We start from the raw sequence: 27903 nt of genomic DNA on the forward strand, positions 1-27903 counted from the left end.
TACTAACCCAAAACTGAAAAAAAGAAAAGAAAATTTGAATTTGTGGAAGAAGGATTGGAATTACGGATTTGTCATTAGAATTTAACGTTTTATACGAGTTGTTTAGTGTGGCCTTAGGGGGTAAAATGGGAATGACACGATTATTTGTGTACTGTCTACTGATCGTGTCCTTGTTAGCTTCTCTTGGAAGGTAAATAAAACATGAAATTTTCAATTATTTATGTAATTTATGGAATTCAAATATTCAATTGATTTTGAGGCTTATGATAATTTTTATTTAGTTTTATATACCAAATTTCTCGAGAGATTTTTACAATATCATTTTTCTTTATTCAAATTTAAAAATATTATGTTGCATCATTACTCCCCTAAAGGTCTCGAATTAGAGGGGGAAAAGCATATGATATTAATTTCGGCTTCTTTTCGACAAAATCAAATTTTAATAATTTTTTTTTTCATTTTCATATTGAAAAAGTTTCAAGAACGAGAGGTGTGTTAAGCTTTTATCATCTTGGCGTCAAATTATTTGTTTGGAGGACCTCTTCTACGATAGAACCAAATTTTCTATATATTTATATTAAATTTTTTGTTAAATATGAGAATTTTTTCGACAATCATGCGGGTAGCTTTACAGCTGATGACTAAAAAAAGGTCGAAATTCATCCTTCTTTTTAAAACTGATCAATTAATGACTCACCAAGAAAGGATTCGTTGGGCTATACTAATGTTGAAACGTTTCCTGCTTAAAGCCTTCAAATTTTTTTGGAAAAGCGTATCTTTTAAATTTTCTTCCCATTTTTTTCAAGAAGGTCATTAGTTACATGTGTGAGGACCGCATATATTGTCGAATGATTACATAAGAGGGAGTAGATATTATGGGAAGATTCTAGAGATATAGGGAGGCATGGATTTATGGAAATATTAGTTGTGTCATTAGTAAATATTTCTTGTATAATTATTATTTCATATTACGTCAAATCAATTTTAAAATTATTTGTCCATAAGCGATTGAAGTAAAGGACTTGGCATAAGTAGCAAGCAGAGTTGTACGTCTTAGTTGAACTAAGGGCGTTATCATCAGGCGAAGGTTATAGTGAGAGATAGCAAGCGGTGTAAATTATTCGGGATCTGGCGGCAAGAAGGGCCATTGATGCCAGCAAGAGCCGGGAGGTCGAGAGGTTGTGCCAAATGAGGCTTACGAACTATGCATACTTTTCGAGGATGGCCGTCGAGTCTGTCGGGGCGTCAATATTTATATTAAATTTTTTGAGGTAAAGCAAACCATAAATATGCGTTGAGTACTATCGATGCCATAGGCAAATTATTAATTAAAAACATCAACACCGTTGTGTTGAATTGGGCATGTCTTGTACGAGGCAGGCGCAAACTTAGAGAGTTGAAGCGGACGGGGAGCATTAATGTCGAAAGGGATTCGCCACCACCACATGCTTCCAAATTCCCAACCTCACTAATGATGGCTTTTATTGTTTCCCGACATAACCCATGACGAGCACGACAAAGTCCAAGGCGATGAGTCGAGGGAGTAGCGATGCCAAAGATTTGGCGAGAGCGAGTCGCGACAACAATACTCAGACTCGAAATGCAAAAGTAAGTTCTGGTCGTCGGGGCCGAAGAAGGGATCTACTTATGCGGAGGGCCGCCTAGCTTCAAAAATTGCCACGGCGAAGAGCATTAGCGCTATGCTCAAGGAAGAGGATCTCTTATGCGGAGGGATGAAACAAAGTACTACGAGAGCTATCTACAAGATAATCAAAACATCATAGACACGGGGGCGACTCATAATGAAAGGTAGCTTTACAGCGAATTCTTTAGATGACTATGTCGCATGAACGGTGTTAAAAAAGGTCGAAATTCATCCATTTCAAAAATTATTTTTTTAAAACAAATGATCAATTTTAAGGCTAAGGGTAAAATGGGAATTTATGATGTTAGAAAAATTCATGGAACCAAGAAATGGATATGTAAGTGTATGCTCACATTTTTTATGAGGGCTAGAAAAATACTAGGAAGACAATTAAGTTGAAATTTCTAGAAAAATGAAATGAAAATGATGACAAAAAAAAATGGTCATCTTTGCCATGGAAAATAAGAAAATTCTTAAAGAAAGGGGAAAAAAAGAAAGAAAGAGAGGGCATGTGCCTCACATGCATGCATATATATATATTTTTTTAAAAAAAAAAATTCTAGCTCATTTTGGAGGTCCTCTACAACATGGGTGGTTGTGGGAGTAAGAAAAGCATTGGTTGAAATCTAGCCAAGTGAGAAGACAAGTGGAGGAAGGTAAGTCCATCTTCTTTTATATGTTATGAATGGTTATGCATGTTGTAGTATGTAAAAGGGATGAAATTCATGAGAATATGGATGTTGTGTGTTCGTGTGTAACGTATGGTTGTTGCATGATAGAAGACAATGAATTAATTGTTCTTAAATTTTGTATAGAAATAGATGAAAAATTCATGAAAACTTGTTGGTAGTTGTTGTTGTGAAAATGATGGAAGGTTGACAAGTTATGGTGAATTAATTCTAGTTAATATTTTAGTTGTTGTGTTGCGGAATCCATGATGAAAAATGAAGGTTTGATGGCTTAAAATGAAGTTGTAGTCGTTATCGGAATATTAGAATAGTTAATGTGATATTGGCTTGAATTCTTACATTGCATGAAAAATGTTGTTAATGTAAATTGATATTATTGGACATTCTAGTTGTTGTTGTTATGGATTATGTGATATAGAATGAAGGTTGTTGATGAAGTTAACGTATATGAATGATAATGAAATGTATGGTTGTTGGTGAAATTGAAGGTTTCGGATAAAAAGATGTCGATTGAGTTGTTGGAACATTCGAATTGAATTGAATAGAATAGAATTGAATATTGAAGTGTTGCTAGAATAATTGCTAGTATTGTTATTGGTTTCGGGTTGAATTCCCGGATTATTGTTGATTAAAATTTGCCGAGTTAGACGGGATGGTATATTTGAGAGGAGATCGCTAAATTTGCGGATATAAATGAATTTGTTTGAAGGATTGAGATAAGTATATGGTAATGAGTCTAATGATTATGTCAACTCTCTTGAATGTAGACTAACAAGTTTGGATGGATAAGCGTAGCTAGTACTTTTACTTGAATCATACGTTGCGATTTTATAAACTCCTTATTTTCAAAAGTTAGAAGTTATGATTTGATTAAAAGTTTATGAATGTTTTCCAAAATATCCATTTTTCTCCAAAATCTAAGTTTACGATTCTTGAAAGTTTTTATGATCAAAACAACGACTATGATTTTATGATGACAATGATGATGCTAGATATGAGAAAATGACTAGGACGAATATGTCAAGGATATGTTCTTACCATGAATACGACGATATGAAATGTTAAGCTAATTTTTGGATAATGACTATTTTAGAGGTTTCAAAGTATATGAAATGATATGTCATGACCGTTTTTATGTTTTCCGTGATGTTATCCTTGATTGACGATCTCGCCTTATAATTGTTCCTTAGGTGAGGCGGGCGATCCCGATTATCCATAATGTGATCGGAGGTTACCGAGCCATACGTCACTCCGATAGAGTTGTAGTTTTCACGTGGGCTCTCGTACGTATGCTTTATTTTTACATATGATTTATTTTATGACACCGTGCCGTCAAAGCGGGCGGAATGTGTTTTATGCTACGGTAGGCGGATTATACCCCGGACGCGGGAGGCACGGAGCGCGGGCTTATACCAGTTCCTATATGGACGGGCAGTTAATCCTACGTGGTCGGGCGGTTTATATAGATATTTACATGTTTTTTTTAAAGCTAGCATGCATGGCATCCGCCCCAAGGGGCACTCGGATGACAGATTACTCTTATTCCCATGGGTCTTGCTCGGAAAGCCCGTACCTATTTGGTCGGGCGGTAGTCCACCTATATGGTCGGGCAGTTATACACCGCATCTACACGGTCGGGCGGTTACTTGCGGTATCTATATATAGTACTCCAAAAGGTAAAGCTAACTTGCATAATATCGTCATGGTAGACAAACGGAATACTGGTTATATCACTCTCTGTATGTTGTGTTTTATGTTCTCTATTATGATCTCGTGATATTATTCATGCCTTACATACTCGGTACATTACTCGTGCGACGCCCCTTTGTGGCGCCGCGTTTTCATGCCGCGCTTGGTACACTCGGACAAGTAAGAGCTATGGGGAGACGTTCCGGCGGAGTTGGTAGACTCCGTTTGTACGGAGAGGCCGCCGAGTCGGATTATATGTCTTTTTGCGCGTGCGGTTTGTTCGAAATTAGAGACTTTGCAGACAGAGTCGTGGGTTTAGTGTGTCAGTTTTGAAAATGGTTCCACGAGCCGATGTGTTTTTATTATACATTATGATACAGAGCCCTTATGTTTACAGATTGTGTTTAATTGGGAACGACAAAAGATTTTGAAAGCTTTACTATGTATTTTATTTTTGTTTAATCTAAGAATCCAAAGAAAGTATGTATGTAATAAGAGTCAGCGGGTTCGCTCGGCTCCGAATATGGGGTCGGGTGCCCATCACACCCTAGTAGGATCGGGGTGTGACAAACAGGGTCATGCACAACTTTCAGCTATGCAGCTTGTCGAGGGGCTCAAGAAAGAGGCCAACATTAATGGCAACCATTACAAGTTTGAAGGGAAGATAATGGTACCCGAGACACCGCCGCCTTGGATAGATAATTTGCTCGAAGAAAACAAAGATGGTATTTTCGAAGAGCTACCTAAAGGCTTGCCTCTTAGGCGTGAGTTGGATCACGGACCGAGTTAGAGCATGAGCTAGGAAAGGTCAAGTCATGTATCGATTACCATCAAACGATAGGGAGATTGAAGTTATCATTGACTACTAGGTCATGCGGAAACAAGGGCAAAAAGGCAATCGCCATGCTCCTCATATATTGGAAGGGAAAATCTTGGGAAGAGGCCGCATGGGGGCGGTATGTTAAAGACAAGATTCGAAAGTTTACACGGCGGCGGTGCGTCGCGGTCGTCGCACCATCGGGTGGGGGGGGGGAGAGTGTGAGGACCCACCATGTCATCATGCCACATAGGTGTCACTTGGCACATATATTTGCCATGTGGAATGATTACATAAGAGGAAGAGTAGATATTATGGGAAGATTCTAGAGATATAGGGAGGTTTACCTTGGAAGACCCTAGAATTTCATGGATTTGCATGGAAAGTCCTTGGAATACTCTAGTTGTGTAGAGATTTCTAGAATAGGGGCTTATTAGTAAATATTTAGGGACTTGTATAATAATTATTATTTACATATTAGTCCCTAGGTGAGTAGTATAAATAAGAGGGTCATTCATTTGTAAACCATCAAGCAAAATCAATCAAGTCTTCTATAATAAAAAGCTTCCTTCTAGCAAATTTCTCTTGTCTTTCTCAATTACTATTCCCTTAGCGATCTTGAGTATAGTAAACTAGGCTGACTTGGCATAGCAAGATCGTGAGCAAGTTATGCAAGAACGTGAGCGAGTTGTCAAGTGCCGCACGTGCGCTTAGTTGAAGACTAAGGACGTGACACATGGTATAGAATTTAGAAAAGAAATTCTCTAACTTTGGTAAAGAATCTCATATCCCACAAATTTTTGGCACCTTCAGTATCACTACTTTTACTTTCAATGTTTAACTCTTTTAAATTATTATTTTAGTATTTTGTTTCTCTATTTTAAGTATAATGCTTAAGTCAAATTAAAATAATAAACTTTGTTTCCAATCTCACATCATATAGGAGTAGAGATCTAGTAACTCAGTTGGTTGGATACATGAAGAATTCGAATCCCCATATTGTAATCCCTTTCTCCTTCCCCTTCCCCTACCCCCTACCCCCTACCCCCTATATAATAAAAATAATTAAAAAAAAAAAAACACATCATATAGGATGGGCCGATGGGGGAAACAGATGTTCTGGGCTTGGGAAGTTGGCCCAAGGGTGGGGGAAAGGATCCCTTCCAGTAACTCTTCCTCCAGTTTTGTCCAATACATCATTTGATTGTTGACACGTGTCACGAATTAAATCAATGAACCAGATTTCTCCAATACAAAAGTCCACACAACTATATATGGTACACCCCTTTCTACTCTCTATATGCACATTCCAATTAACTAATGCCACTCGTTTTTTTCATTTTAAAACATACCAGTGACATAAGACTCAAGCTTCTGATTTCAAACCGCGAGAACACAAAGGATTGCATCCTAACTATTAAGGATGATTTTTTCTGCTATATAATAATACTGTGAAAACCTGCAAAATAATTGAGGAATTATAAGGAAATACAAAAAATTATGACTTAAAACTAATGCAATCATTTCGTAGCTTCTCAACTAATTACACTTCACAGTATCGGGGTTGAAAAATTGATTTATTTTTTTTAGAAAGTGCTTTGCTTTTAAAAATTATAAGAAAGTATTTGAATTTATAAGGACCCAAGATCGTCGAATTTGTAAAAATACAGCTAAGTGGTTGGTCAGATGCACCATCAATGGATGGACATATTCTTCGACGACATTGGAAGCAGCCGTGAAATTAAAGTTATCGAATTGGCCACTATTTTTATTATAGACGGAGTGACGTTATTCATTTTAATGTAGAGAATGGGGAAGAAAGAGGGGCTGTATAGTATTGGAAAAATCTGGTTCATTGATTTAATTTGTGGCACGTGTCAACAATCAAGTGATGTATTGAACAAAACTAGAGGAAAAGATACTTGATTGATTTTGGTCGTTTTCTATCTTTGTTAATAAGCAAAAGAAGGGAAATAAGACAGATGCGAATTTTAAGTCGGTTCATATATATATGGAGTACCACCACACTCATATGCGAACTTATAATAAATACTCATGTGCAATACACATTGGCGGATATACCTTATCTCAAGCGGTATCATGAAACAATGCTTTGTTAAAAAAACTTTGTTAATTTTTTAATTAAATACTTATATATAAACATTAATCAAAATGAAAATATTGGATATAAGTGTCAAAATTGGCACCACTTGTTATATAGTGATTTATTTATTTATTCACCTTTTTAAATGTTGGCACAACTTAAAAGATATTATACATACGCCACTACGATATAGTAGAAAAGCTAATGGAAAGGAAAAAAGAAAAATTAGTTGAGCTTACGGAACCTGTACGCTGCTTGGCCATCTTTATAGAAACAGTATGTGTGTTAGGGGACTAGGCTTTTTAGAAACTATAAAGCAGCCACTTAACGACAGTTTTCTCTTTATTTAATCATGTAAGAATAATGATTTTTCTTAACCACATAGTTTTCTGACTTTCTTTCTACTTTCTTAGTGTGCAAGTATTAACACATATCAAAACAAAAAGGCAATTTCTGCTGCAGAATTGCAATAAACACCGTTTATTTTTAGTCTACCAATACAATCCAACTGTTCTCCATTTGACAGGTCAATGTTCTACAAATTAGTAGAATTTCAAGAAAAAAAGTGCAAAGTGCAACTAAGGCCCCAAAACAAAAGTGGCTGCATCCATGGTCCACATTAGTGTGTAATGAAATGTGTGCAGACTTTAAAGTAAAATTTTTGTTGCTTGTTAGTAAATTACTTTCTTTTTATTTTTCTTGCAATTTATGAATCTTTTAGACAATAGTGTAAAAAAAATTTTGAGCAAACTAAAAATTTTATAAAAATTATTTAATTACGACCTAAAATTTTGTAAGTTATTGCAAACTTTAAACGATAGTTTAATATTTTCTCTATAAGATTGAACAATCTATGAGCAAACATTTGAACATGTCTAACGTCGTCTGGATTTAATTTGGCAAAAGCTATATTTGTGCAACTTTCAAAAATAGGGACAAAATCTAAATGGTGACCTAGATAAAGAGACATTTGCGCAAATCAGTCGACTTTGAGGTCCTAACAGCTACAAGCAAAAAAAAGGAATTTTTACTCATTGTAGCTTCTTTTAAGACCTAATTATTAATATTAACTATCCTTTTATTTAATTATATTTAGTAGCTAATTAACTTTTCTAAATTACAAATGGTAGCTATATAAAAAAATACATACCCAAACACATATATCTTTCTTTTTTCTCAATCACTACCCATTTCAGATTTTTCATTTCTCAAAACCCTAAAAAATCTCTCTCCCCTTCTCTCAACCACCACCACCATGGCCGCACCGCCCCCTCTCTCTTCTCCCTCTCCCTCTGTGCTCACCCCTCTCTCTCTGCCTCTCTCTCTCTCTCTCTCCGTCTCCCTCGTGCTCACCTCTCTCTCTCTCATTTCACTCGCGTATCCGGCCGTGTGCATTGTCGGTGGCGGCGCGATGGACCGATTTTGAGACGGGCGGCAAAAAAAGACGACGTAGAAGAGAGAGATTAGTGGTTTTGTTGGTGATGGAAAGATTAGGGTTTTTTGGTGGTGCGATGTCTCGATTTGGGTTTTGGTGGTGCGTGGTGTCTCGATTAGGATTTTGGTAGTGTTGGAGAGATTAGGGTTTTTTTGTGGCGTAGTGTCTCGTATCCGGCCATGTGTATTTGTTAAAAGCCAAATACAAATACATTCAAAAATCTACATCTCACAAATACACTCGTTTTTTAATGTATTTGTCTTTGTATTTTTGAGTGCATTTTTTAGTGTATTTTGTTAATAGCCAAACACATTATTTTTTTGAATGTATTTGTCATGTATTTGAATTTTTTGGTCTTGTATCTGAATGTATATGTTGAAATTCATTCAAATACACAAAAATTTGAATATATTTGGCTTCATAGTAGTTGGAATGTACACAATCTATTTGAAATACATTAAAAAAAGCCACTGAAATACATCAAAAAAAAAAAAAACAGTAAAATACATAAAAAAAAATCACCGAAATACATAAAAAAAAGACACGGAAATACATTATGACAAAAAAAAAAAAATCACTTAAATACATCAAAAAAATATATGTTAATATCTAATTTAATAGCTCCACCATTAAAGGCTAAAATCAAGGATCATATATATATATTTTTTTTTACCTTGTTCTCATGTATTTGTTGGCAACAAATACACGCGAAAACATACACTATTTTGCCAAAATGTAGCTACAAATTCAGAATGTTTAAAAAGCAGAAATTTACAAATTGTAAAGCTACAATACAAGATAAATATTTGAGAAGTTTGCCCAAAAAAAAAGATTAGGTGTTATCTTCCTGTTTGTTTAAAACTTCGTAAATATAATTATTCGATGCTTGTGCTGATGAGAAATAAGATGAATCTAACGGAATAGTCAAGACGTGCACAAATTAATGTGAATTATTGCAAAAACCAAAACCCAAAACAAAAGTTATAGAGCCCTGTGGTGGCCTGGGTGGGCCTCTTCCTTTAGTGTTTTCCTGAATAAATACAGTGATTCAAATATGAAAAAAGCAACAAACTCAATTCAATTCAAAACATCTACGTCCCAACTTTAGTTCCTACTCCCATCACCTTTATCAGATACTACTAAACAAAACAACAAAAGGGTCCATCACTTCCCTTAATCGAAAGCTTCTTTCCCTTTTACTTTCCTTAATCCACTTCCAACTCCATTATCATCTAAATAAATAGATCCAAGATTCATTTGTTCATCTTCCCTTTCATAATTCATTAGCCATGACTTCTTCAGAGAGCTTGAGTTTTTTCTCTCCTGAATATAGTACTCCTAGGATGTTTCCGTGTCCACCATCACCATCACCACAACTACCACCAGCACCAACACCAGCACCGTCTCATAAACGTGGCACGCCATTGCCTATGAACCAAATGGTTGGGTCAAAACACGCCATCAATCAACCTTTGACACCAGAATTTCCATTTGAAAGCAAGACAAAACAAGTCCAATATATCGTGCCAAGAATACGTAGACGGACCAATCCTGCTGTATGGTGTGCTGCAATACTATGCATGATGTTCAGCCTACTCCTGATAATATTTGGTATTGTCACACTAGTCATTTTCCTATCAATTAAACCAAGAAGTCCAGTGTTCGATACATCTAATGCTAGCCTAAGTGTCATATACTTAGACTCTCCAAAGTATATGAATGGTGATTTCACATTCATAGCAAATTTCACCAATCCAAACAGGAAACTTGATGTGAGAATTGAGCATTTGCATATTGAACTCTATTTCTCAGATAGTCGAATAGCAACACAAATTCTTCAACCTTTTACTCAGAGGCAACGCGAAACGCGGCTAGTAAAAGTTCACATGATATCTAGCTTAGTTTATTTGCCACCAATTTCAGCTTACAAGTTGCAAAAACAGGTACTTAGCAACAGAGTTGTGTATAACATCAGAGGAACTTTTAAAGTTAGAGTCAAAATTGGCCTAATTCATTACTCTTATTGGTTACATGGGAGATGTCAATTAGAGATGACAAGTCCACCAGCAGGTGCTCTTATTACACATAGTTGTAGAACAAAGAGGTGAAAAGTGGTTTTTTTTTTTTTTTTTTATATATATATAAAAGATGATTACTTCTGTATATTGCATACTATAGTTCAGCAATTTGATTTGATTTTCCATTTTTCTTCTATTATGTTCCTAATAACAGTCTATGCCTCAATGCCGAGCAAGTTAGATCGGTTATATGAATTCTCATTTTCTATGTTACTTAATTTATGTCTGTGTCAGTCCAAGATTGGAGAAACCTTAGTCGTTTAGCACTAGAAGTTTCCTACAGTAGAGCTCAATAATTGAAAGGCAAAAGGGCTCTTGATCAATTTAGACAATTTTCTCTTTTTCTTTTCTTCTTTTGTACCTTTCCTTTAATTTTACCCCAGGGAACTTCCCACCCACCCCCTGCAGTCATAACCCACCAGAAGGGGTTTGTCAAGTTGGTAATAGGTGATTTTATAGGGATCTTTGTTTTAATGATAGTGGCGTTTGAGCCACCTTGCTCACACTCGACTATTCCTTAAGTACCTGCTACCTTCCAGCAACATAGGTTTCGGTTAGTTCTATCCACCACGACTTACATAGATGCAAAGAAATCAACTATCGTTTCCAAAAGAAGTTTGTCAAGTTGGTGATTGACGCACAAAGAGCACTTTTATTGATCCCCCTTTAATAAATTGCTTTAAGATTGCTATATGTTCTATAAAGGGCAGCCAGCTAACCAATTGAGTATATTATATCAATCCCTGGTGGTTCAAAAGTAGCTAAGATAGCAACACATAATATCCAGGAAGCATCTAAGAAGATACACAAGTCACTTTTTGAACAGTTGTGTTGACTGTCCAGCAATCTTTACCTTTTACTCCTTTTTGTTTCATTTAGTTGAAATTGGATAACAATATAATTTGGAATTGAAAATTTGTTCTAATCCTGCAAAACTAGTTCATGATAATCACAGAGCCTCATCAAGAAAACATTGCATTGGACCCCTGAAAGTTACTATTTCAGCAACTATTGTGGAACAAGCCAGCAAAACAAAGCAGCCACACTAGTAGAAATGGCAACAATAAGTATATGATCAGAACTTCCTGAGGGATTTCCACAAGTATTATGGAGAAGAGAAAAGAAAAAAAGGAAAAAAATCTAATCAAGACGGAGCAAATATGTAAAAGGGATGAATCTTTAGCAAGACCACAGCGTTAAATGAATCTCCAACCATTGGAAAATGCAAGGTCAATCCGACAACTTCAACATTTATACATCTGAATTTAATACATACATACTCTTTATCCATGTTCAGGTAGAGGCTAGCCAGCAAAGCATTTTTGTCACAAAAGTTTTCGGGTAATAAAGCAATAAAGAGGATCCAAATACAGAAAAGATACAGCACGCAAGGAGTAATGATGAACATTTCAGAATTATGGCCAGTAGCTATATGCCATAGTCAATTCAGCTCTACATTCAGGTATAGATACTAACTTGAATGAAGCAAAGAGGAAGTGAAATGTGGATATGTTTGAACTCCTTGTGTAAGCTACCGTTAGTTATTCTAGGTTGCATCTTGAAATTATTTCTATGGATTTCAAGAACTAAATGTTATCTGGATCCTTTGATTGAGAGGAACAAGAGCAAAGTAGTTAACAGAAAATGAAATCCTTGATTTTAGATGGTGTCATCTAGAAATGCACAACATACAATTTGGACGCAGCATGATAGCTGCATGTCCCTCTGCCTGTCATGCTAAGCAACTACTATAAGGTATTAAGACTTCAATGAATTCCAAAAGGGAAAGAAAAAGTATGCAAGAATAAAAACCAAAGACTTCCCTTGAGGCCAATAATTTACATGCTATCGGTTGATTTTAGATGGTGTCATTGCCACAATTGACAGACAATGCATGTAGACGATGTCTGGCAGTAAATTATAAATCATCTTGTACCTCTTACTAAGCTCTTACCTTCAAAATCCTCAGCAACAAGTTTCACCACTATGAAGTACAATCACAATAAGTGTATCAAGAAAACATGAAAAAACTATAACCACAAATGTGAGAGAGTGAAATATGGGATATATAGCTTTTTTTTCTTTTTTTTCTTGGTTAAGTGAATATAAACTTTGAACAGCAATTTACAGACTGATTTCCCCAAATATGTCTGAATTAAAAAGACTCAATTCTTAAATCAACACATAGCCAATAGCATATAGGCTGTTATATCAACTCCATTCTTTTTGCCCCCCTAATATTTGTAACCAGATTCAAACAAACTCTCAGAAGCAGCACCACTAGCACTTCCACCAGTGTACTTACCAAGAGTTGCATCAGAATTAGCCTTGCACCTTGTCAAAAATGCCTCTTGAGCTTTGCCAACATTTTCTGTTTTTCCACCCCAAGTCTTAAGGGTACTTTGCTGCAAGGCTCTACCAAATGAGAATGAGAGTGTCCATGGCTTAAGCACTTCCAATTTGTTCATTGCATTTAAGTTCACTGTTGCCTCTTCCTCACTCTGTCCTCCTGATAAGAACACTATCCCTGGTACTGCTGGTGGCACAGTCCGGCGCAGTGCCGTGACTGTGCACTCTGCTATTACTTCTGCTGCAACCTAAGACGAAAGAACAAGGACGGTGTCAAATGTATGGGTTGGACTAATTCATCGCGTCAAAATGTATTGAATCAATTGTGGATAGCAGTTATAAGCTATGTTGCTCGTTCTCTTCAAAAGTGTTGCAGCATCTGTGTCGGATCCTCCAAAAATGCGCTACTTTTGGAGGATACATGTACTCGGCTGCATCTAGAAGAGTCCGAATTAAATTGAGTTATGCCCATATTAACTCACATATGAATATACACTCAGTCCAACTAGCTCAAACTTGGACGGGTTAGACGAGTTATATTTTCACGGGCTCTATTTGACTACACTATCTATATATTTCGTGAAAAATACATGGAACAATGCAAGCTAGCCCCACCAAAATAGAGCTCAACTTCTGTAGACACTTTTTTACACTATCAAAAGTTGTGAAGCTAGGAATTTCACTAAAGGAGTTCAAGATAATGTATAAAAAGTAATTTTTAACCTATAAATGCGGTGTAATTTTCTGTATACACAATATAATATTCCAACTAAGGGTGTTCAGCTGACTACCCCTCAATTTATGTGGCTCCGCCTCTGCTATCATGTCATCTAAAAGCAAACTACATGCAATTGCTCATAATAAGTGAGATTAATAACTTCAAAAATGAGATAGATAATACACTGCAACAGGTTAAAATACACTGATAGTGTGAAAATCCTTTACGTTCTCCTTGTTCTAGATTAAAGGGATTTTTACACAGGATACCTGCTATCCAAAAAATTGCCAAAAGATGTACAATATATGTGCAGTCGTGTATAATTAGTGTATAACATATGTATATCGGTTAGGGCTGGAGTAACAATTTTGGCCGAGCGGCCAACTGTGTAACTTCTCTAAATTAAATTCTTATAAATTACTTACCTTTGCGCTATCAGAGCCAGGTGTGACCATGTTGGGCTTCAAAAGTGTTCCTTCAAGAAGAACATGGTGGTCATTGAGAGCCTTATAAACAGCAGCAAGAACAGTTTCAGTAACAGCAGCACATTTCTCGATATCATGGTTGCCATCAGTTAGAATCTCAGGCTCCACAATGGGCACAAGTCCATTTTCTTGGCAAATGATTGCATAACGAGCTAGTCCCTGAGCATTTTGCTGAATGGACAACTCAGAGGGCTCAGTGGCTCCAATTTTCAGCACAGCTCTCCACTTGGCAAAGCGAGCACCTTCTCAAGACATATTACAATTAAATGATTAAATGTCTGCTCTTTCTAACAGCTTATATTTTAGAGATAAGATGATCACACAATTCAAGTAACATCAGAAGTTCAGAACATGCAAGAAGAGAGAATATAATATAATTAAGTAATAATATAATTAAGTAACTAACTACACTAAGAAGAGATTGTTTATACCACACTTTATGTGGGATTACTAAATACTAATCCCTGGATAAAACAGCAAAATTACTTATTCATTCTTCTCTTTCTCCCCATCTTTAAGGAAGTACAAGGTTAAAATTGAAAATAAAAATTGATCCCTTTTTTTCCAGTTTAAACCAAACACGTGTTTTATATTATACTTTGTACCTCATATATCCCATTTTTAATCCAGTGAACCAAACATCTGATAACCATTGAATAGTCCCATCATTATTTGACCCTATATTATAATCCTGGGATAAGGTGTTCCAACCAAATGACCCCTAATAGTTTGACCCATAAAAAAAGAATTAGACTCACATGCAAGTGAAAGGGCATGTTGAAATATATCATAACTAAGTAATAAGCTCTCCCATAAACTTTAAAACGAGATGGTCACACACTAACAGTTTGACCCCATGAAATAGAATCAGACTCACATATGAGAGAGTATACTTAGAAATAGTATAATGAAACAATTAAGGGTACGCTTGTTCTAATAAATTCTTAAATGAGACGATCACACAGTTCAACACCCACCTGCTTTGTAGTACTGCGCGCAACGTGCACCCAAGGAGTCGAAACCCTGAGTTGTCGTCTCGCCATTGGTTCCAGCCAATTCCACTGTGCCCTTGTCCACTTTAATCCCAGGAACAACATTGTTTTCTTGAAGAACTTCAACAAATGGCTTCCCATCAGTGGTTTTCTGGTAAAGTGTTTCTTCAAAGAGAATAACACCAGAGAGGTAAGTGAGAGCATTTGGTGAAGTGAAAAGTAGTTCACGAAGAGCTTGACGATTTGCTTCAATGTTCTCAACGTTAATGCTGGATAAACGTTTTCCAATAGTGCCAGTACTTTCATCAGCTGCCAAAATGCCTTTGCCTGGTGTTGCTATGTACTTGGCATTCTTGATAAGTTCCTCTGCATATATCATAAATTCATAATTCATGTATGAGAACAACTATTGTTGGAAATGAATAGCACACGGAAATAATATTCATGATAATAGGGAAACTTACTAAATTTACCATCAGCCAAACTTAATTACCGGAAGTAGCCCAAATATACAAACCTATACACTCATATGTATATTATACGTAAAGTACATGTATATTATATGTTCAGTGTATGTATATTAAATGTATAGTGTATGTATATTCGAGTATAATATACATAAACCTATATGTACATTCGCTGGCTATTTTGTACACTAGATCACCCAAAGGCATTGAGCTGTAATTTACCCTAATTAATAGACATACACAAACATATGTGATAAAACGAGATTATAAAAGAAACAAGGATGCTTAAGATTTTAACGTGAAAAACCTTTCACAATAAGGAGAAAACCACAATCTGAGATGACTAAACTAATACTATCATTATATGCAGTAATTCTACTACGGTGCCACAAATTTGCGTAGATCCTAATTAATAGTTGTTGTTAATTGGATTCCTGAGAAACTACTTCGTTAGTATTGGGGAATTGCCTGGATTCTTCCGTTCGTTACTTTGAAAGTATTACTTAATCTCTTCCGACTGAAATGATAAAGTCTAGAACACTGGAAATTTTTACACTTCATACTCTAAGAGTAAAAATACTTTAAGAGACTACTACACACTCAAAATAAAAATCTTTTTTGAGATATATTGACATCTCACAATAACACTGCTCTTTTTTTTTTCCCTCACGCTATGTCGGTATGTTTTGTCGTACATTTGAGAGTGATTAAAGAATCTAATTTGAACTTTTTATTTTACCTTAATGACAAGCTTTTATAGTCACACAAATGTTATGGCATATTTATGACTGCAAATTTCCAAAATTAGAAAAACCTTTTCCCTTAAACTATGTGCCCTGTCAAAACCACGGGTCACATAAACTAAAACTGAAGGTGTACTTAGTAGATTATCCAAAACTACTTTACGAATTATGCAACCTTAAACAGTTTGCACTTATGTTGCTTGGACTCTCCAAAAATACCGCATCCGTATCGGATCCTCCAAAATGCTTACTTTTGGAGAATCCGACACGCACTTGACGGCATTTTGAAGAGTCGGAGCAACATAGGTTTGCACCAAGTGTTCGATATCATGGATTGGAATATAAATAGCGAATGGAGACGGTACATGAATTATTGAAACAAAAATACATGCATTTCCAATCTCCTTAATATATAAAATTGCATAGACAATGAAAACTACAATATATTACGCACCTTGGAACTGTATGGCTTTGCATGCTGACTAGCTAAATATACGTACATATATATACTTGCTAGGCTAGCTAAATGTTCTTTCTCTTATATATACTATTAGTTAAATTACATTTTGGCATGTGAAGAAAAGTAAGAGAGAGAAAGAAAGAGGTGTTACCAGCATATTTTCCCACAAAGGCAGACATGGTTGTGGATTAGTAATGCTAAAAGGATAATGCTTTGGATAAAGCAAGCAGCCAAGTGAAAACGGACGAGAACCTAAAAGCTAGAAACCAATCTATATAGTAGATGACTTGGAGGAGATATTCCTATATGATCCATACTAGACACGTGTCAACAGATTAGCCCAACAAAGTTTATCGTCCTGGTTAAGTAAAATGAGTGAACTACAAATCTTCACCAAAAAAAAAAAAAAAAAAAAAAAGAGTGAACTACAAATCTCACTGCCACACGTCACCTGGCTCTCCTTCTATCCTAATTGTGAGGCAAATTCTTTTGTGGGGAAGCTAATGCCTAGGATGTCAAATATATTTCAAAAATGATACCGTCCAATCCATCCAAAATTTTATGAACGCCAAGATAGATAATTTTGTATTGGGCTGATTGTAACCCAACCCACGTTAGCTTTTTTGTGGGGAAACAAATTAGTAATGCCTCATCTCCAAAAAATTATTTCTTTCCAGCATTAAAATATAGAACCCAAAAAGACTGCTCTAGAAAAACTGTTAAATATAAGAAGCTACAACGACAACAACATACCAAGTGTAATCTTATAAGAGGTCATGGAGGATAGAAAACAGACACGGACCTTAACCTACCTTGGGAGGTGGAGAGGTTGTTTCCGAAAGACCCTCGACTCAAAGAAAAGCAAACAAATGCAATCCGGACAAAGAAATAACCAAAAGTAAAGGAACAATAGATGATAACAAAAATTAGTCTGAATAAAAGGAATAATAGCATGACTGCCACAAATCGAAGGGCAAGAAACACCAGATAATAACAAAAATCAAAGGACAAGAAATACAAGAGTAAGACTACGATTCCAAGTATGGAAAGATAAATCAAATATAAGAAGCCAAACTTACTTTTTTAATTTGCATTTTTTAATTACTTTTGTTACAGCAGGAAATAGGAAGAGGTAAAGGAGAAAGCAAACAAGTCTTGATAAAGAAGCCAGCTCATTTATAATCATTCAGCCTGTCTCTCCATTTGAATGAAGAAATTGGAAATTTTTCTGAAGGTATAAACAGTTCCGACCTTCTCATGCGCTGTATTACGGAAAACGAAAGGGCAGCATGGAGCGCTAAGTTTCGGCAAAAAGCCAAAGCGTGAAAGAGACATAAAAGTGAAAACTTCCCACTTAATCATTGAGCACCACAACTTTTAAACTTCTACACATTGTTTGGAAGTCTCGAGCTGTTTGTTTGTGAAAGATTCGAGCACTCAATAAGAATAGGAATTAACTTCTATACACTCCAGATTCGAGCAGAGAAGTCACACTTTGGGGGTAAAACGCTCCCCACCAAAGGCGACTCCATTCCAGTATTCAAAACTAAGGCCTTTGATTAAGGATGGTGGGATATTTACAATCTCACCACAACATTTGATGGTATACACCTTTATTTCCTAAGTTCATCATTATTGCTATAGTTGTTAACAACCTATGTGTATCATCTAAATGACCTGATAAGGTAAGAGTGCAAAAAGAAAATCGCGTTTATAAGGCTTGTATACTCAAAAATGCTTCAAAATGTCCAGTAACCGTTACATAAGTGGTTTCATCATGCTCATCCGACTCTTTTTCTTTAAACGATCATTGGAAAAAAAAAATGAAATGGAAGCGAACACTAAATCTCTCATGTGATTGCGGGGTATGGCGAGGCCACAACTCTTCTTTTAGTCGTCGTCTGTGCCAAAATACCGATCACCAAACTCACCCATCCCAGGAATAACACGAAAATCGTCATTCAAACCGATTTCAATCTCAGATGTCACAATCTTTATTCTTGGAAATCGCTTACAGACCACATGTACTCCTTGAGGTGCCTAGTTAAACATAAAATAAATAAAAGTTATTATTCCTGAAGTGTGTAGGGTAGCTTGCAGAAAGGTGGCTTAGAAGAGATGTAAATTTTAAACTGGATAATTTCAGTTAAAACTTACAGAGATAAGATTGAGGAATAAAATGTTGGACTCTGGGACACCCTTCTTCAGCAGTAAAGATATAGCTTGAACTGCTGAATTCCCTGCGTATAGACACGTAATACGCTTTGCTCACAAAATATCTTGTTAAGAAATTATCATAAAATTCTAGATGATGTAGATCAACCATGTTTAGTGTGCATGAAACTCTTGGTCATATACAAGCCATTCTTAAAAAGACTAACCTGTTCTACAGTTACCAATTTATTTATTTTAAAAAAAAAAGACTAACCTGTTCCAAGGATCGGATCCAACAGCAGGACATGTCTTTCTGCAATATCTAGCGGTAGTTTCTCGTAGATCAGCTGCATCATTTAATGAAATGCATTAAAAACAAAATAAAGAGAGCAAAAGCCAATATAATGACTCAGGAGGGCGAAAAAGATAGGACCCTGCAGATTGCTAACCTGCTGACCATTGTCACCCTCTCTATGGATAAGGATCTTGCCAATCTTGATACCTTTACAACATGCTCGCAAGGCATTCTCCATGCTCTCTCCACTGTGCATAATTAGAAAATTTTATGGTTAACAAACAGAATACAGCAATTCGATTAACTTTGGTGAAGGCAGAAAAGATAAAGGAGCAAACACTTGTTAAACTGTTTCTCCTGGACGCATTTGACAATATTATGAGCCAGTCAATTTGTGATGAATAACAAGCACCTCCAGTGAATGAAAACAAATTGACATTTTAGTTCATCTGATTAATAAGGCAAAGTTAAACATAAATTAAACTGCAAAACTTCTACATTTTCAGGATATATTTTGGCACGCTTGAAGAAAATGAAACCCCCATCAATATAGAACTTTATGAAGACATCATAAATCTTCATCATGTCATGTAACAAGTATTTATCCTAAAAATTGCAAATGAAGCTTCTCCTTGTTGAATATCTCAAGTTTCTGAGATAAGAGTCTGTCATTTGTTATCTTCAGTTTTGATCACTAACATGATGCTCCATGTGACAGCTTTAAACATATATATTGGAGCCTCACACATGCACAGACCATTGCTTTCGATCTACTAAACGAGCCCAATTTGGAACAACGTATACCAATAGAATAAGTGAACATAGACATTAAGGACATGGTCAACAATACAATCAATCAGTCAATGCTAATGAAATATATACCATACTACATGCACCAACATATGGTTATATATACACACACACCATTACAAAGATCACAGAGTCCTTAAATCCTCCGAAGCAATTAATATTACCATACAAGAAAAGCAAGGGAAATGCCAAATATAAATTACAAAATTTTTACCTTCTAATTACTGAAACACCACATAACCTCTTACAAAAATCAACACCGCTGTATACAGATCCTGCAGTTACGAGAAATATATTTCATTAAGAATTTATTTCCGTTCATTGAAGCGGTTCCCACTCAACTAGGTATATAGAAAAAGGTGAAGTCCACAAAGAAACAGAAGTCGCATAAAACCCACTCCTAAAATCCCAGACAATATGATTTTAGGATAGAATGCTAAAATCTTGATTCAAGTATTAAAATCGACCAAAATGTAAGTACTGCAACTAACAAATTACCGAGAGCTGACAAAACCAAATGGAGGAAAATGTGTAGCTTGCTTTTTCTAACTGCTATATGATCAGTATGTTTTATGATGCCTCACATACACAATCCAACAACACTACTAACTCAAACTGTAAAAGAAAATATCTTAGGGGAAAGTAGTGTCTTGTCTTCAACTATGACCCTACGGGGATATTTAAGTTAACACTGTAAGCGATTCTGGTAATATCCCAATAATACAGTGTCAGTGCCATAATTTGACTGATACAGTACATCAGTAACAATGCACTGACAATGTGGCTCATGTTATTCTCAATATAGATCGAAGATGTATTGCGTTATAATGCCTAGTTTCTTCCAGTTACAATTCAGCCAATTTTTCTTAATATCAGTCATATCTTCAGAAACCATGGCCACGTATCATAATTGTATCCACACTCTCATCAGTCCTAAGAAGATCACCATTAAGCCTGATCTTTTGACCTAATGTCAATAACCTTACTATATAAACTGGAGTAGTCAAAGAAGCTACCTTGAAGCCCTCTGAATAAGATTTCTAACTACAAGGGCATGAATATTTCCCAATTGCAGTAGCAGCTTACCAGTTGGAGTCAACACCTGCTTTTCCGTAAATGGCAGATGTCCTAAACCATGTTCAACAACCTGGTTCAAGTGAAGATGAATTTAGTTGATAAGCTAAAAAAGATTGACTTCCCCTGACTGGTTGAGAAAGATAGGATAACCAGTAAAGCAATGACTGGTTCAGCAATGCACTTACCAATCGAATTAATCTATCAGCATAAAATACAAAATCATGTTTAGTCGTATGAGCATCCCGAATAAGTGTATGCATGCCACGTATCTGAATGAAAAAAAACCAATCTTTACGAGCACATGAGAGATGGATCTTGAACAAAAGGCAATTTCAAGAAAAAGAGAGAAACAGACAAAAAGGTACAAGATAATATCTCAATTCCAAAGATCAAAATGGTACCTGGAAAGTTGTTTGAATGACATATAAGTTAGGATATATTTTACAGAGATCATGTTGACCAAGCTTTGTCCGAATATGTTGCACAATCAAATCGATAGCAACATGATTGTCTCCACCTCGGGGAATTATAACGTCAGCATACTTCTTTGTCGGAAGAATGAAGTCATCAAAAGCAGCTTTCACAAACTTAGAGTACTGCCAAGATTAAATCAAATTATTCGTGAAAACCAAACACTTAACCATAAAAAGTATGCTAAATTTCATATGACATTCAACTTCAAAATGCACTTTAGAAACTTTGAACAGTCAAGTTTTGGAAACGTAATTAAGTTAAGATAGAAGTTGAATCATCAGTTTAAGAAAAAATGGTTTTTTTTTTTTTTTAAAAAAAAAAACTTAAAAAAAAATGGTTTCTATTGAGCTTATAAGCAGAGAAAGACTATTTTAGAAACTTATAATGGAAGTTTCACAGAAATGAACTGAGAAAGGAAGCAGGGAAAAAGAAACTTAGTCATCACGTCACTGATCTTCGTCACAAACAAAATGCAATTTGCTGGAAGTTGGAAGAGTAAAAAGCTCAAGAAATGCTTTGTCAAATATCTGTCAAATTTGGGTGAAAGATTGACAATTCTTTAAAATAAGACTGAGCTTTCCTAACCTGATCAAGCACAGTAGCAATATCTCTTCCCTTTTCAGCTGTATCACGTCTTATTCTCCTTGCAAGACGTACATCAGCATCTGCACTGAAAACTTAAGATGATGAAACCACACAAGTAGAAGACCCAACATAAAGCACTGACCAAGTAGACAGAGAAGGATACAACATACAGAGGTTATCGCTTGTGTATCAAGAACTAAAGTGGGACATTAATTTTAAGGATAACTGAAATCAACAATTGTAAGGAAAAGATATAAAAAAAATTTAAAAAAACACGAAACCATAATATTTCAGAAGTTTGAGTGGAAGCACTCGTTAAAAAGAGGTCTGCGGGAAATTGTGGTCCAATCTTTCATGATATCTGTTTCAGTGAAGTCCTTACACCACCCTTACATAGGATGGATATTCATGCAGAACAGCAGTGTTCTAGTCACTGGTAGTCCTTTTATTACATATTACTAGGCTTTTATGCCAACAAAGGACTAGCTCCATATTTTTATATTTGTTCTTTATTATTTGATTTTAATTTATTAGAGGAAACACATGAGATAACTACTAGGACACTGTGCTGATCTTTTCTCTTTGTACATCATTGGTCACAAGTCAATAAGAGGGAACAACTCATGCCACAAGGACAATAAGGAAACATCAAAGAAAGGAGATGAAAGAACCTGTATCAACAAATATCTTCATATTCATCAGATCCCGGACACGTGGGTCGTGAAAGATGAGTATGCCTTCCAAAATAATAACATCCGAAGGATTGACCTACCAAGTAATTCAAATAAAGGTGGTGAGTTGACACTAATAGAGAATTCTGAACAGTGAAAGCTACAACTCCAAATGCAGGCAATTGCTTGTTTCTCCACTTATGTATCCGGCTGCCTATCAAGAAAAGTAGTGTAATCTGTGTCATTGGAATCCAATTTCTCTTTCTTCCTTTTTTGATATTTTGATATAGGGTATTCAACTGGAAGAAAGAAATCGCGCGAAAAGACTAGAGAGGTTAAAAGTTGACTAAGATACGCATGGCACATAAATTGATGTTTTCTTTAAAAAAAATTGGATGATGTACAAGGTGCAATAAAATGAAACAAAATAAAATCATGCTAAGAAGATTTACCCTTCGAAGAGGGAATAAGTCATTTTTGTAACTCTTAAAATCATATTTTGGAATATCTACTGCTTGCCCGTGCTTCAGTTTCTCCACCACACTCAACAATTTTTCGGTGTCAAACGCATCTGAACAATAAGAGAAAGAAGCATGAAACTTACACCAGACATTATCCTGTAACATGTATTAGATAATTAATAATTACAAGACTAACATATCAATATTAGAAATAGATTGCAAAGGGTTTACACAAGTTTGAACACTATAAATCAAAATTCAATCACCAGTAATTATCATCCGTTATATAAAAGGAAAGGTTTCCAATAAGATTGAGGACCGTCACGGATCATAGGTAACACATAAACATACTTCTTTGAAGTCACAACAAGTCCAGTACAAGAGAATCCAATTTAGAATTGTGAATACTGCTTAGGAAACTGCAAGACTGATTTTGAGAAGAAGAAGAAGAAGAAGACACATATACTGATGCTTTTTCCTATAAATGATGCCATTTTCTGTCTGCAAAATTAAACCATAAACAATCGAGACTGATTTTAACTCAAATAAAATGGACTAGACTAACCAGGATGGTCAAAATTGTACTCATGAACCTTTGTCAGTTCTTCGGGAGTCAAAGTATGATAAAACGAATCCTGCAAATCCAAACCCAAGTTAGATCAGACAATGAATTTTGGTAGGCCACACATAAGTTTTCGGCAAACTAAAAGACAGAAAAATAGCATGGACGGGTAGTGAAATAGATATATCATTCTGAATCCTCTTAAGTAGTCTTTTTCACCACAACTTCTGTTAGGGAACATCTCAGATAAAAGACCAATAAAATCAATAATTCATCAAAAAGTTGGTCTTATTGATCTTTAAAGATAGAAGCTAAATGAAATATAATTTTAGCCTTGTTAGTCTACATTTATCATAAACTGCAGGGAAAAATTGTAGAAAAAACACCAACGTGAATTGAGGTACAGGAGACCCTCTAGCTAACAAATCATCGTATCAAGAGGTTCTATAAACACATAGTAACTAGTTATAGATTCAACAGGAAGAGATGAGAGAATGGAGGCAGCGCTAAAAAAGCTGTATGGGGAAGATTATGATCTAGCTGTAAGCTTAAACTTGTTCATCAAAATAAAGAAAAGACTTTTTTCCAGTCCGAAGAAACCCACCTGGTTCACTAGTACGACCCGCTGATCACGAAGCTGCTCAATAATTAAATCACAAACTGTTGTCTTGCCAGATGCAGCACCTCCAGCGACGCCTGCAGGTGAAACATATTTTACAAGCATGATTAAGAAAATGAGTACCAAGAGTAGGAACATTCCTAACGGATAACAAACATTCAACTTTCAGCAAAGGAGTCATACAATTAACATTTACAGCCTTGATTCTGATAAAAAGAAATTAATTCACCAAAAGATTAAGTTGAAAATTTGTTTGAAGTGTATGAGTCGACTGAAAAGCCAGATAACCAGTTTTCATCTCAGCCCATATTCCTGACACACTTCCTGAGACGGATATCATAAACTGCTCTATTGACCAACAATAGTCTAGTTCGAATTTCGGCATGTGCATACTACAACAATTGAAACAAATCCACTGGAACATAACTCATATTCTGATCAGCAGGCAAAAGCAGGTTTTCTTTACACATACCCAGCATAATCAATTTTGGTTTAACTTCAAGGGAAAAAGCAGCCAGAACCCAAAGTCAAAGAAAGACTCCCACAAAGATCTAAACCAAACCAGATAGCCAAGTTAGTCATTCATAAGCAGGCAAAATGGCTGCCTAGCTTTCATGGCCCCTCAAGATTGTATCGCTTCCCATCCCGTCATAATGTGCATCCATGAATAGTTTTTCCATGTTTTTAACATTTGTATTGAAGCGAACACTATCCTTTGATTTACACATGATGAAAGCTTGAATAACTATAGTCAGTTTCTTAAGATAACATATCCTTTGCTCTAGGAATCATCAAAATAAAGATCACAAGGAAACATTACCAAAATAGCAATGTAGAACAACAATTGTGTGGTTATTGAGATAAATAGTCCCTTTTTTCAATATTTGCAATTGCAATTGTGATGTTTGTTGAGACAAAGCTCAGGTGACCCTTATAAAAAAAGCAATGCTCATGTGACAGAAAGAGAGATACCAGTACCACTGTCTATACCTACCAATGATGAAAGGTTGCTTATGAAAACTATCATCTATAGAGGTTGTTGGTTGCTCAATTTCTGGAGTACGTGGCTTCTCCATATGGAATCCAGAATAATGAACTCCTGATGACGCTTCTATCAGATCTTCAACTGCATTTGAACCCATTTGTTGATTTTAAGCTCTGCATTTAAGTTACCAACAATCAGTGATGGACTACAAGCTTCTATAAAAGATAAATACCAATACCAGAAAATTGGAATCCAGGTGGCCAGTGATATACTTATATCAGGAATTTTTACTTCTTTTTTCAAATTTAAAGCATGATTGAAATGGTTAGCGAGCCAGAGAAGTGGCCTAGCCTGTTGCCTAGGCATTTGGACTAAGAATGAGATAAGAGTTAGCAGTGGTAGTATAATAATTTGTTTAATATCAGATCTTTATAAAGCTATTCCATCGCAACATGTTTACTGTAGAAGAATTCGTTAAGTTTTGTATAATGTATATTCTCCTTTATACCTACCGTACAAGTTGTAACTACGAATAATGCTTCCATAATACATATATGTCTGAATCATGCCTTTATGTGTACAAGACGTAGCTAATAATCAAGAAAATCAAGGAGAGGTAAAAGTTTGGCAGGCGCATCAAGCACCTAGGCTTTACAATGGGTTGGCTCATCTTGGTGGCGAGGCAAACACCTTCAAAAGTTTCGGCCCAAGCATTAACAAGGGATTGGTTTATGACTGCGTGTAAGCTAAAGAAGAATCCGCTCATATTGGCCTACCGCGGTATCTTGTGAAACCGAGTTATTTGAATATCAAGAAGCTGAAGTTCATGATTCATGATTCCTTGATATTTGAGTATGCATAAGTAACATTATGTGTATAGGAAAAATGACTGAGTTTGCAGAGACAGAGGCAGGAGTTTATACAAGGGAATTCAAAAAATTATAGAATGCCATAGTTGAGATTTGAACGTGGAACTTCAAGCAACTTCTGGAACTCCTTTACGACTACACTAGAATTTTTCCTTTTGTCAAGAGGATTCAACAGTTTATCTATAAAAAAGATCTATTTTTGCTATCATCCAGTATTTTTTCAACAAAGAGGATTCAACTGAACACCCTTTCCTCTCACTAGCTCCGCCCTGCAGATTTGGCTCTTCATTGGTGGAGCCAAAACTCAAATTGATTTTCCATTCGTTCAGATATGGAATCATACAATGTCACCAGCCACAGTTTAGTTCACTAACATTAGCTTGAACAACCCAACTGTATTCCAGAAGCCGTCAACCCTTGCACCCTCACTTTCTTTTCTTCAACTCCAACCTCTATGTCAGCAGATTCAAGTACTACTTAAGTTACCAGAAAATTGATATGTGACAATGAGAATCCTAAATCGATATGCATGAAGGCACAGCAACCCTTAATATATATGATACAGAGCATCATCAGCTACTTCGTTTGAGTAATTACACCGTACTAGTCAGTAGCATCTAATTCATAGATCTTAAGAGCCCGGCTGAGAGATAGTTAGTACTAAGCAGCACCACTGCTAGTACATCTCCTAGTAAATTGATAATCTATCTCTCACCTAAATAGATATAAGTGGCATTGCTCTATCCTACTTCAAACTCGTAAAAGATCACACATTAAACTAAATGCACCGCTCACACATTGACGATCACAACAAAGATCCTCCACCATAACGAAACATCCCCCACCTCAGCAAGATAGGAGAGACAGGGGACCAAAGATTTGATAGGGAGCAGCCTGGTGCACAGAGCATCTTAAGGGGTGTGATGCAGACAGCCTACCCTAATGCAAGCATTAGTAGCTGCTTTTACGACTTGAACCCGTGACCTACAGGTCACACAGAGTCAACTGTACCGTTGCTCCAAGGCTCCCCCTCTAAAGGAGGGATGCAAGCCAAGGACTTCCCAGGGGTTCACCCATCCTAGTACTACTCTCGCCCAAGCGCACACACTTAACTTCGGGGAGTTCTGATGGGATCCGGTGCATTAGTGCTGGTATGATCGCGTCAGACCAAAAAATTGATAGCAGCACCATTAAATTAGACTACTTCATATGACCAAAAAAGGTATCAATTTCAAAACTGCCGCATTCATAAATAAAATTCAACAGCAAATCAATTCATCAACAAATACGGATTCAATAGCATTAGTACCAACACAAAATCAGCATAAATTTCAGAGATCGTGAAGGAAACTTATAGATTCAAAATTGAACTAAACAACTAATAAAACACTCGTAAAACTGTTAAGAAAAAAAAAAACCTTAACTATTAACACGTGAATGCAGATTTGTACAGAAGAAGCATAGATATATAAGCAGATTAATGAAGTTATTAGATACCTTTTGAAGTTGCAATTTGTTGAAGCTTTTAATTGAGATTTGAAATCAGTTAGGAAGAAGTAAAATAGTAGTGTTCATCTATGAGTAGCGTTGTGTATATATAATTGTAGGCTTTGTTACGGACATGATGAATTTATAGAGAGAGTGGAAACTGCGATTTGCTATGTGTTGTA

At 35.9% G+C, this 27903-nt stretch overlaps 3 protein-coding genes and 1 pseudogene across 5 annotated transcripts; 1 reads left to right on the forward strand and 3 right to left on the reverse strand.

Annotated features, from left to right (window-relative positions):
- The first annotated feature begins 9438 nt into the window (after window positions 1-9438).
- On the forward strand, window positions 9439-12209 carry LOC132038603 (NDR1/HIN1-like protein 6). Of its 2 annotated transcripts, none has more exons than XM_059429259.1 (2): window positions 9439-10483; window positions 11413-12209. In XM_059429259.1, the coding sequence occupies exons 1-2, from the start codon at window positions 9669-9671 to the stop codon at window positions 11504-11506; spliced, it is 909 nt and encodes a 302-aa protein (XP_059285242.1). In that variant the 5' UTR covers window positions 9439-9668; the 3' UTR covers window positions 11507-12209. The 2 variants fall into 2 exon arrangements, with proteins under 2 accessions (XP_059285242.1, XP_059285243.1); XM_059429260.1 differs by having other exon boundaries at window positions 9441-10483; window positions 11397-12209.
- Window positions 12210-12502: 293 nt separating this feature from the next.
- On the reverse strand, window positions 12503-16992 carry LOC132038601 (fructose-bisphosphate aldolase 5, cytosolic). Its single transcript, XM_059429258.1, has 4 exons — window positions 16823-16992; window positions 14987-15367; window positions 13950-14251; window positions 12503-13054 (listed from the first exon to the last, which is right to left on the reverse strand). Exons 1-4 carry the CDS (start codon window positions 16848-16850, stop codon window positions 12692-12694), a joined length of 1074 nt encoding a protein of 357 aa, XP_059285241.1. The 5' UTR covers window positions 16851-16992; the 3' UTR covers window positions 12503-12691.
- A 1384-nt stretch (window positions 16993-18376) lies between these two features.
- LOC132038600 (uridine kinase-like protein 3) lies at window positions 18377-27900 on the reverse strand. Of its 2 annotated transcripts, XM_059429256.1 has the most exons (15): window positions 27731-27900; window positions 25374-25537; window positions 24365-24456; window positions 23764-23833; window positions 23190-23308; window positions 22738-22834; window positions 22067-22146; window positions 21409-21603; window positions 21193-21276; window positions 21017-21077; window positions 20145-20205; window positions 19275-19368; window positions 19100-19172; window positions 18829-18911; window positions 18377-18711 (listed from the first exon to the last, which is right to left on the reverse strand). In XM_059429256.1, the coding sequence occupies exons 2-15, from the start codon at window positions 25519-25521 to the stop codon at window positions 18562-18564; spliced, it is 1407 nt and encodes a 468-aa protein (XP_059285239.1). In that variant the 5' UTR covers window positions 25522-25537; window positions 27731-27900; the 3' UTR covers window positions 18377-18561. The 2 variants fall into 2 exon arrangements, with proteins under 2 accessions (XP_059285239.1, XP_059285240.1); XM_059429257.1 differs by lacking the exon at window positions 27731-27900 and having other exon boundaries at window positions 25358-25535.
- Window positions 27274-27398, reverse strand: LOC132038689 (5S ribosomal RNA; annotated as a pseudogene).
- Window positions 27901-27903: the final 3 nt, after the last annotated feature.

Source organism: Lycium ferocissimum, chromosome 11 (assembly GCF_029784015.1).
Source record: "Lycium ferocissimum isolate CSIRO_LF1 chromosome 11, AGI_CSIRO_Lferr_CH_V1, whole genome shotgun sequence".
In the NCBI taxonomy this organism is placed as follows: domain Eukaryota; kingdom Viridiplantae; phylum Streptophyta; class Magnoliopsida; order Solanales; family Solanaceae; genus Lycium; species Lycium ferocissimum.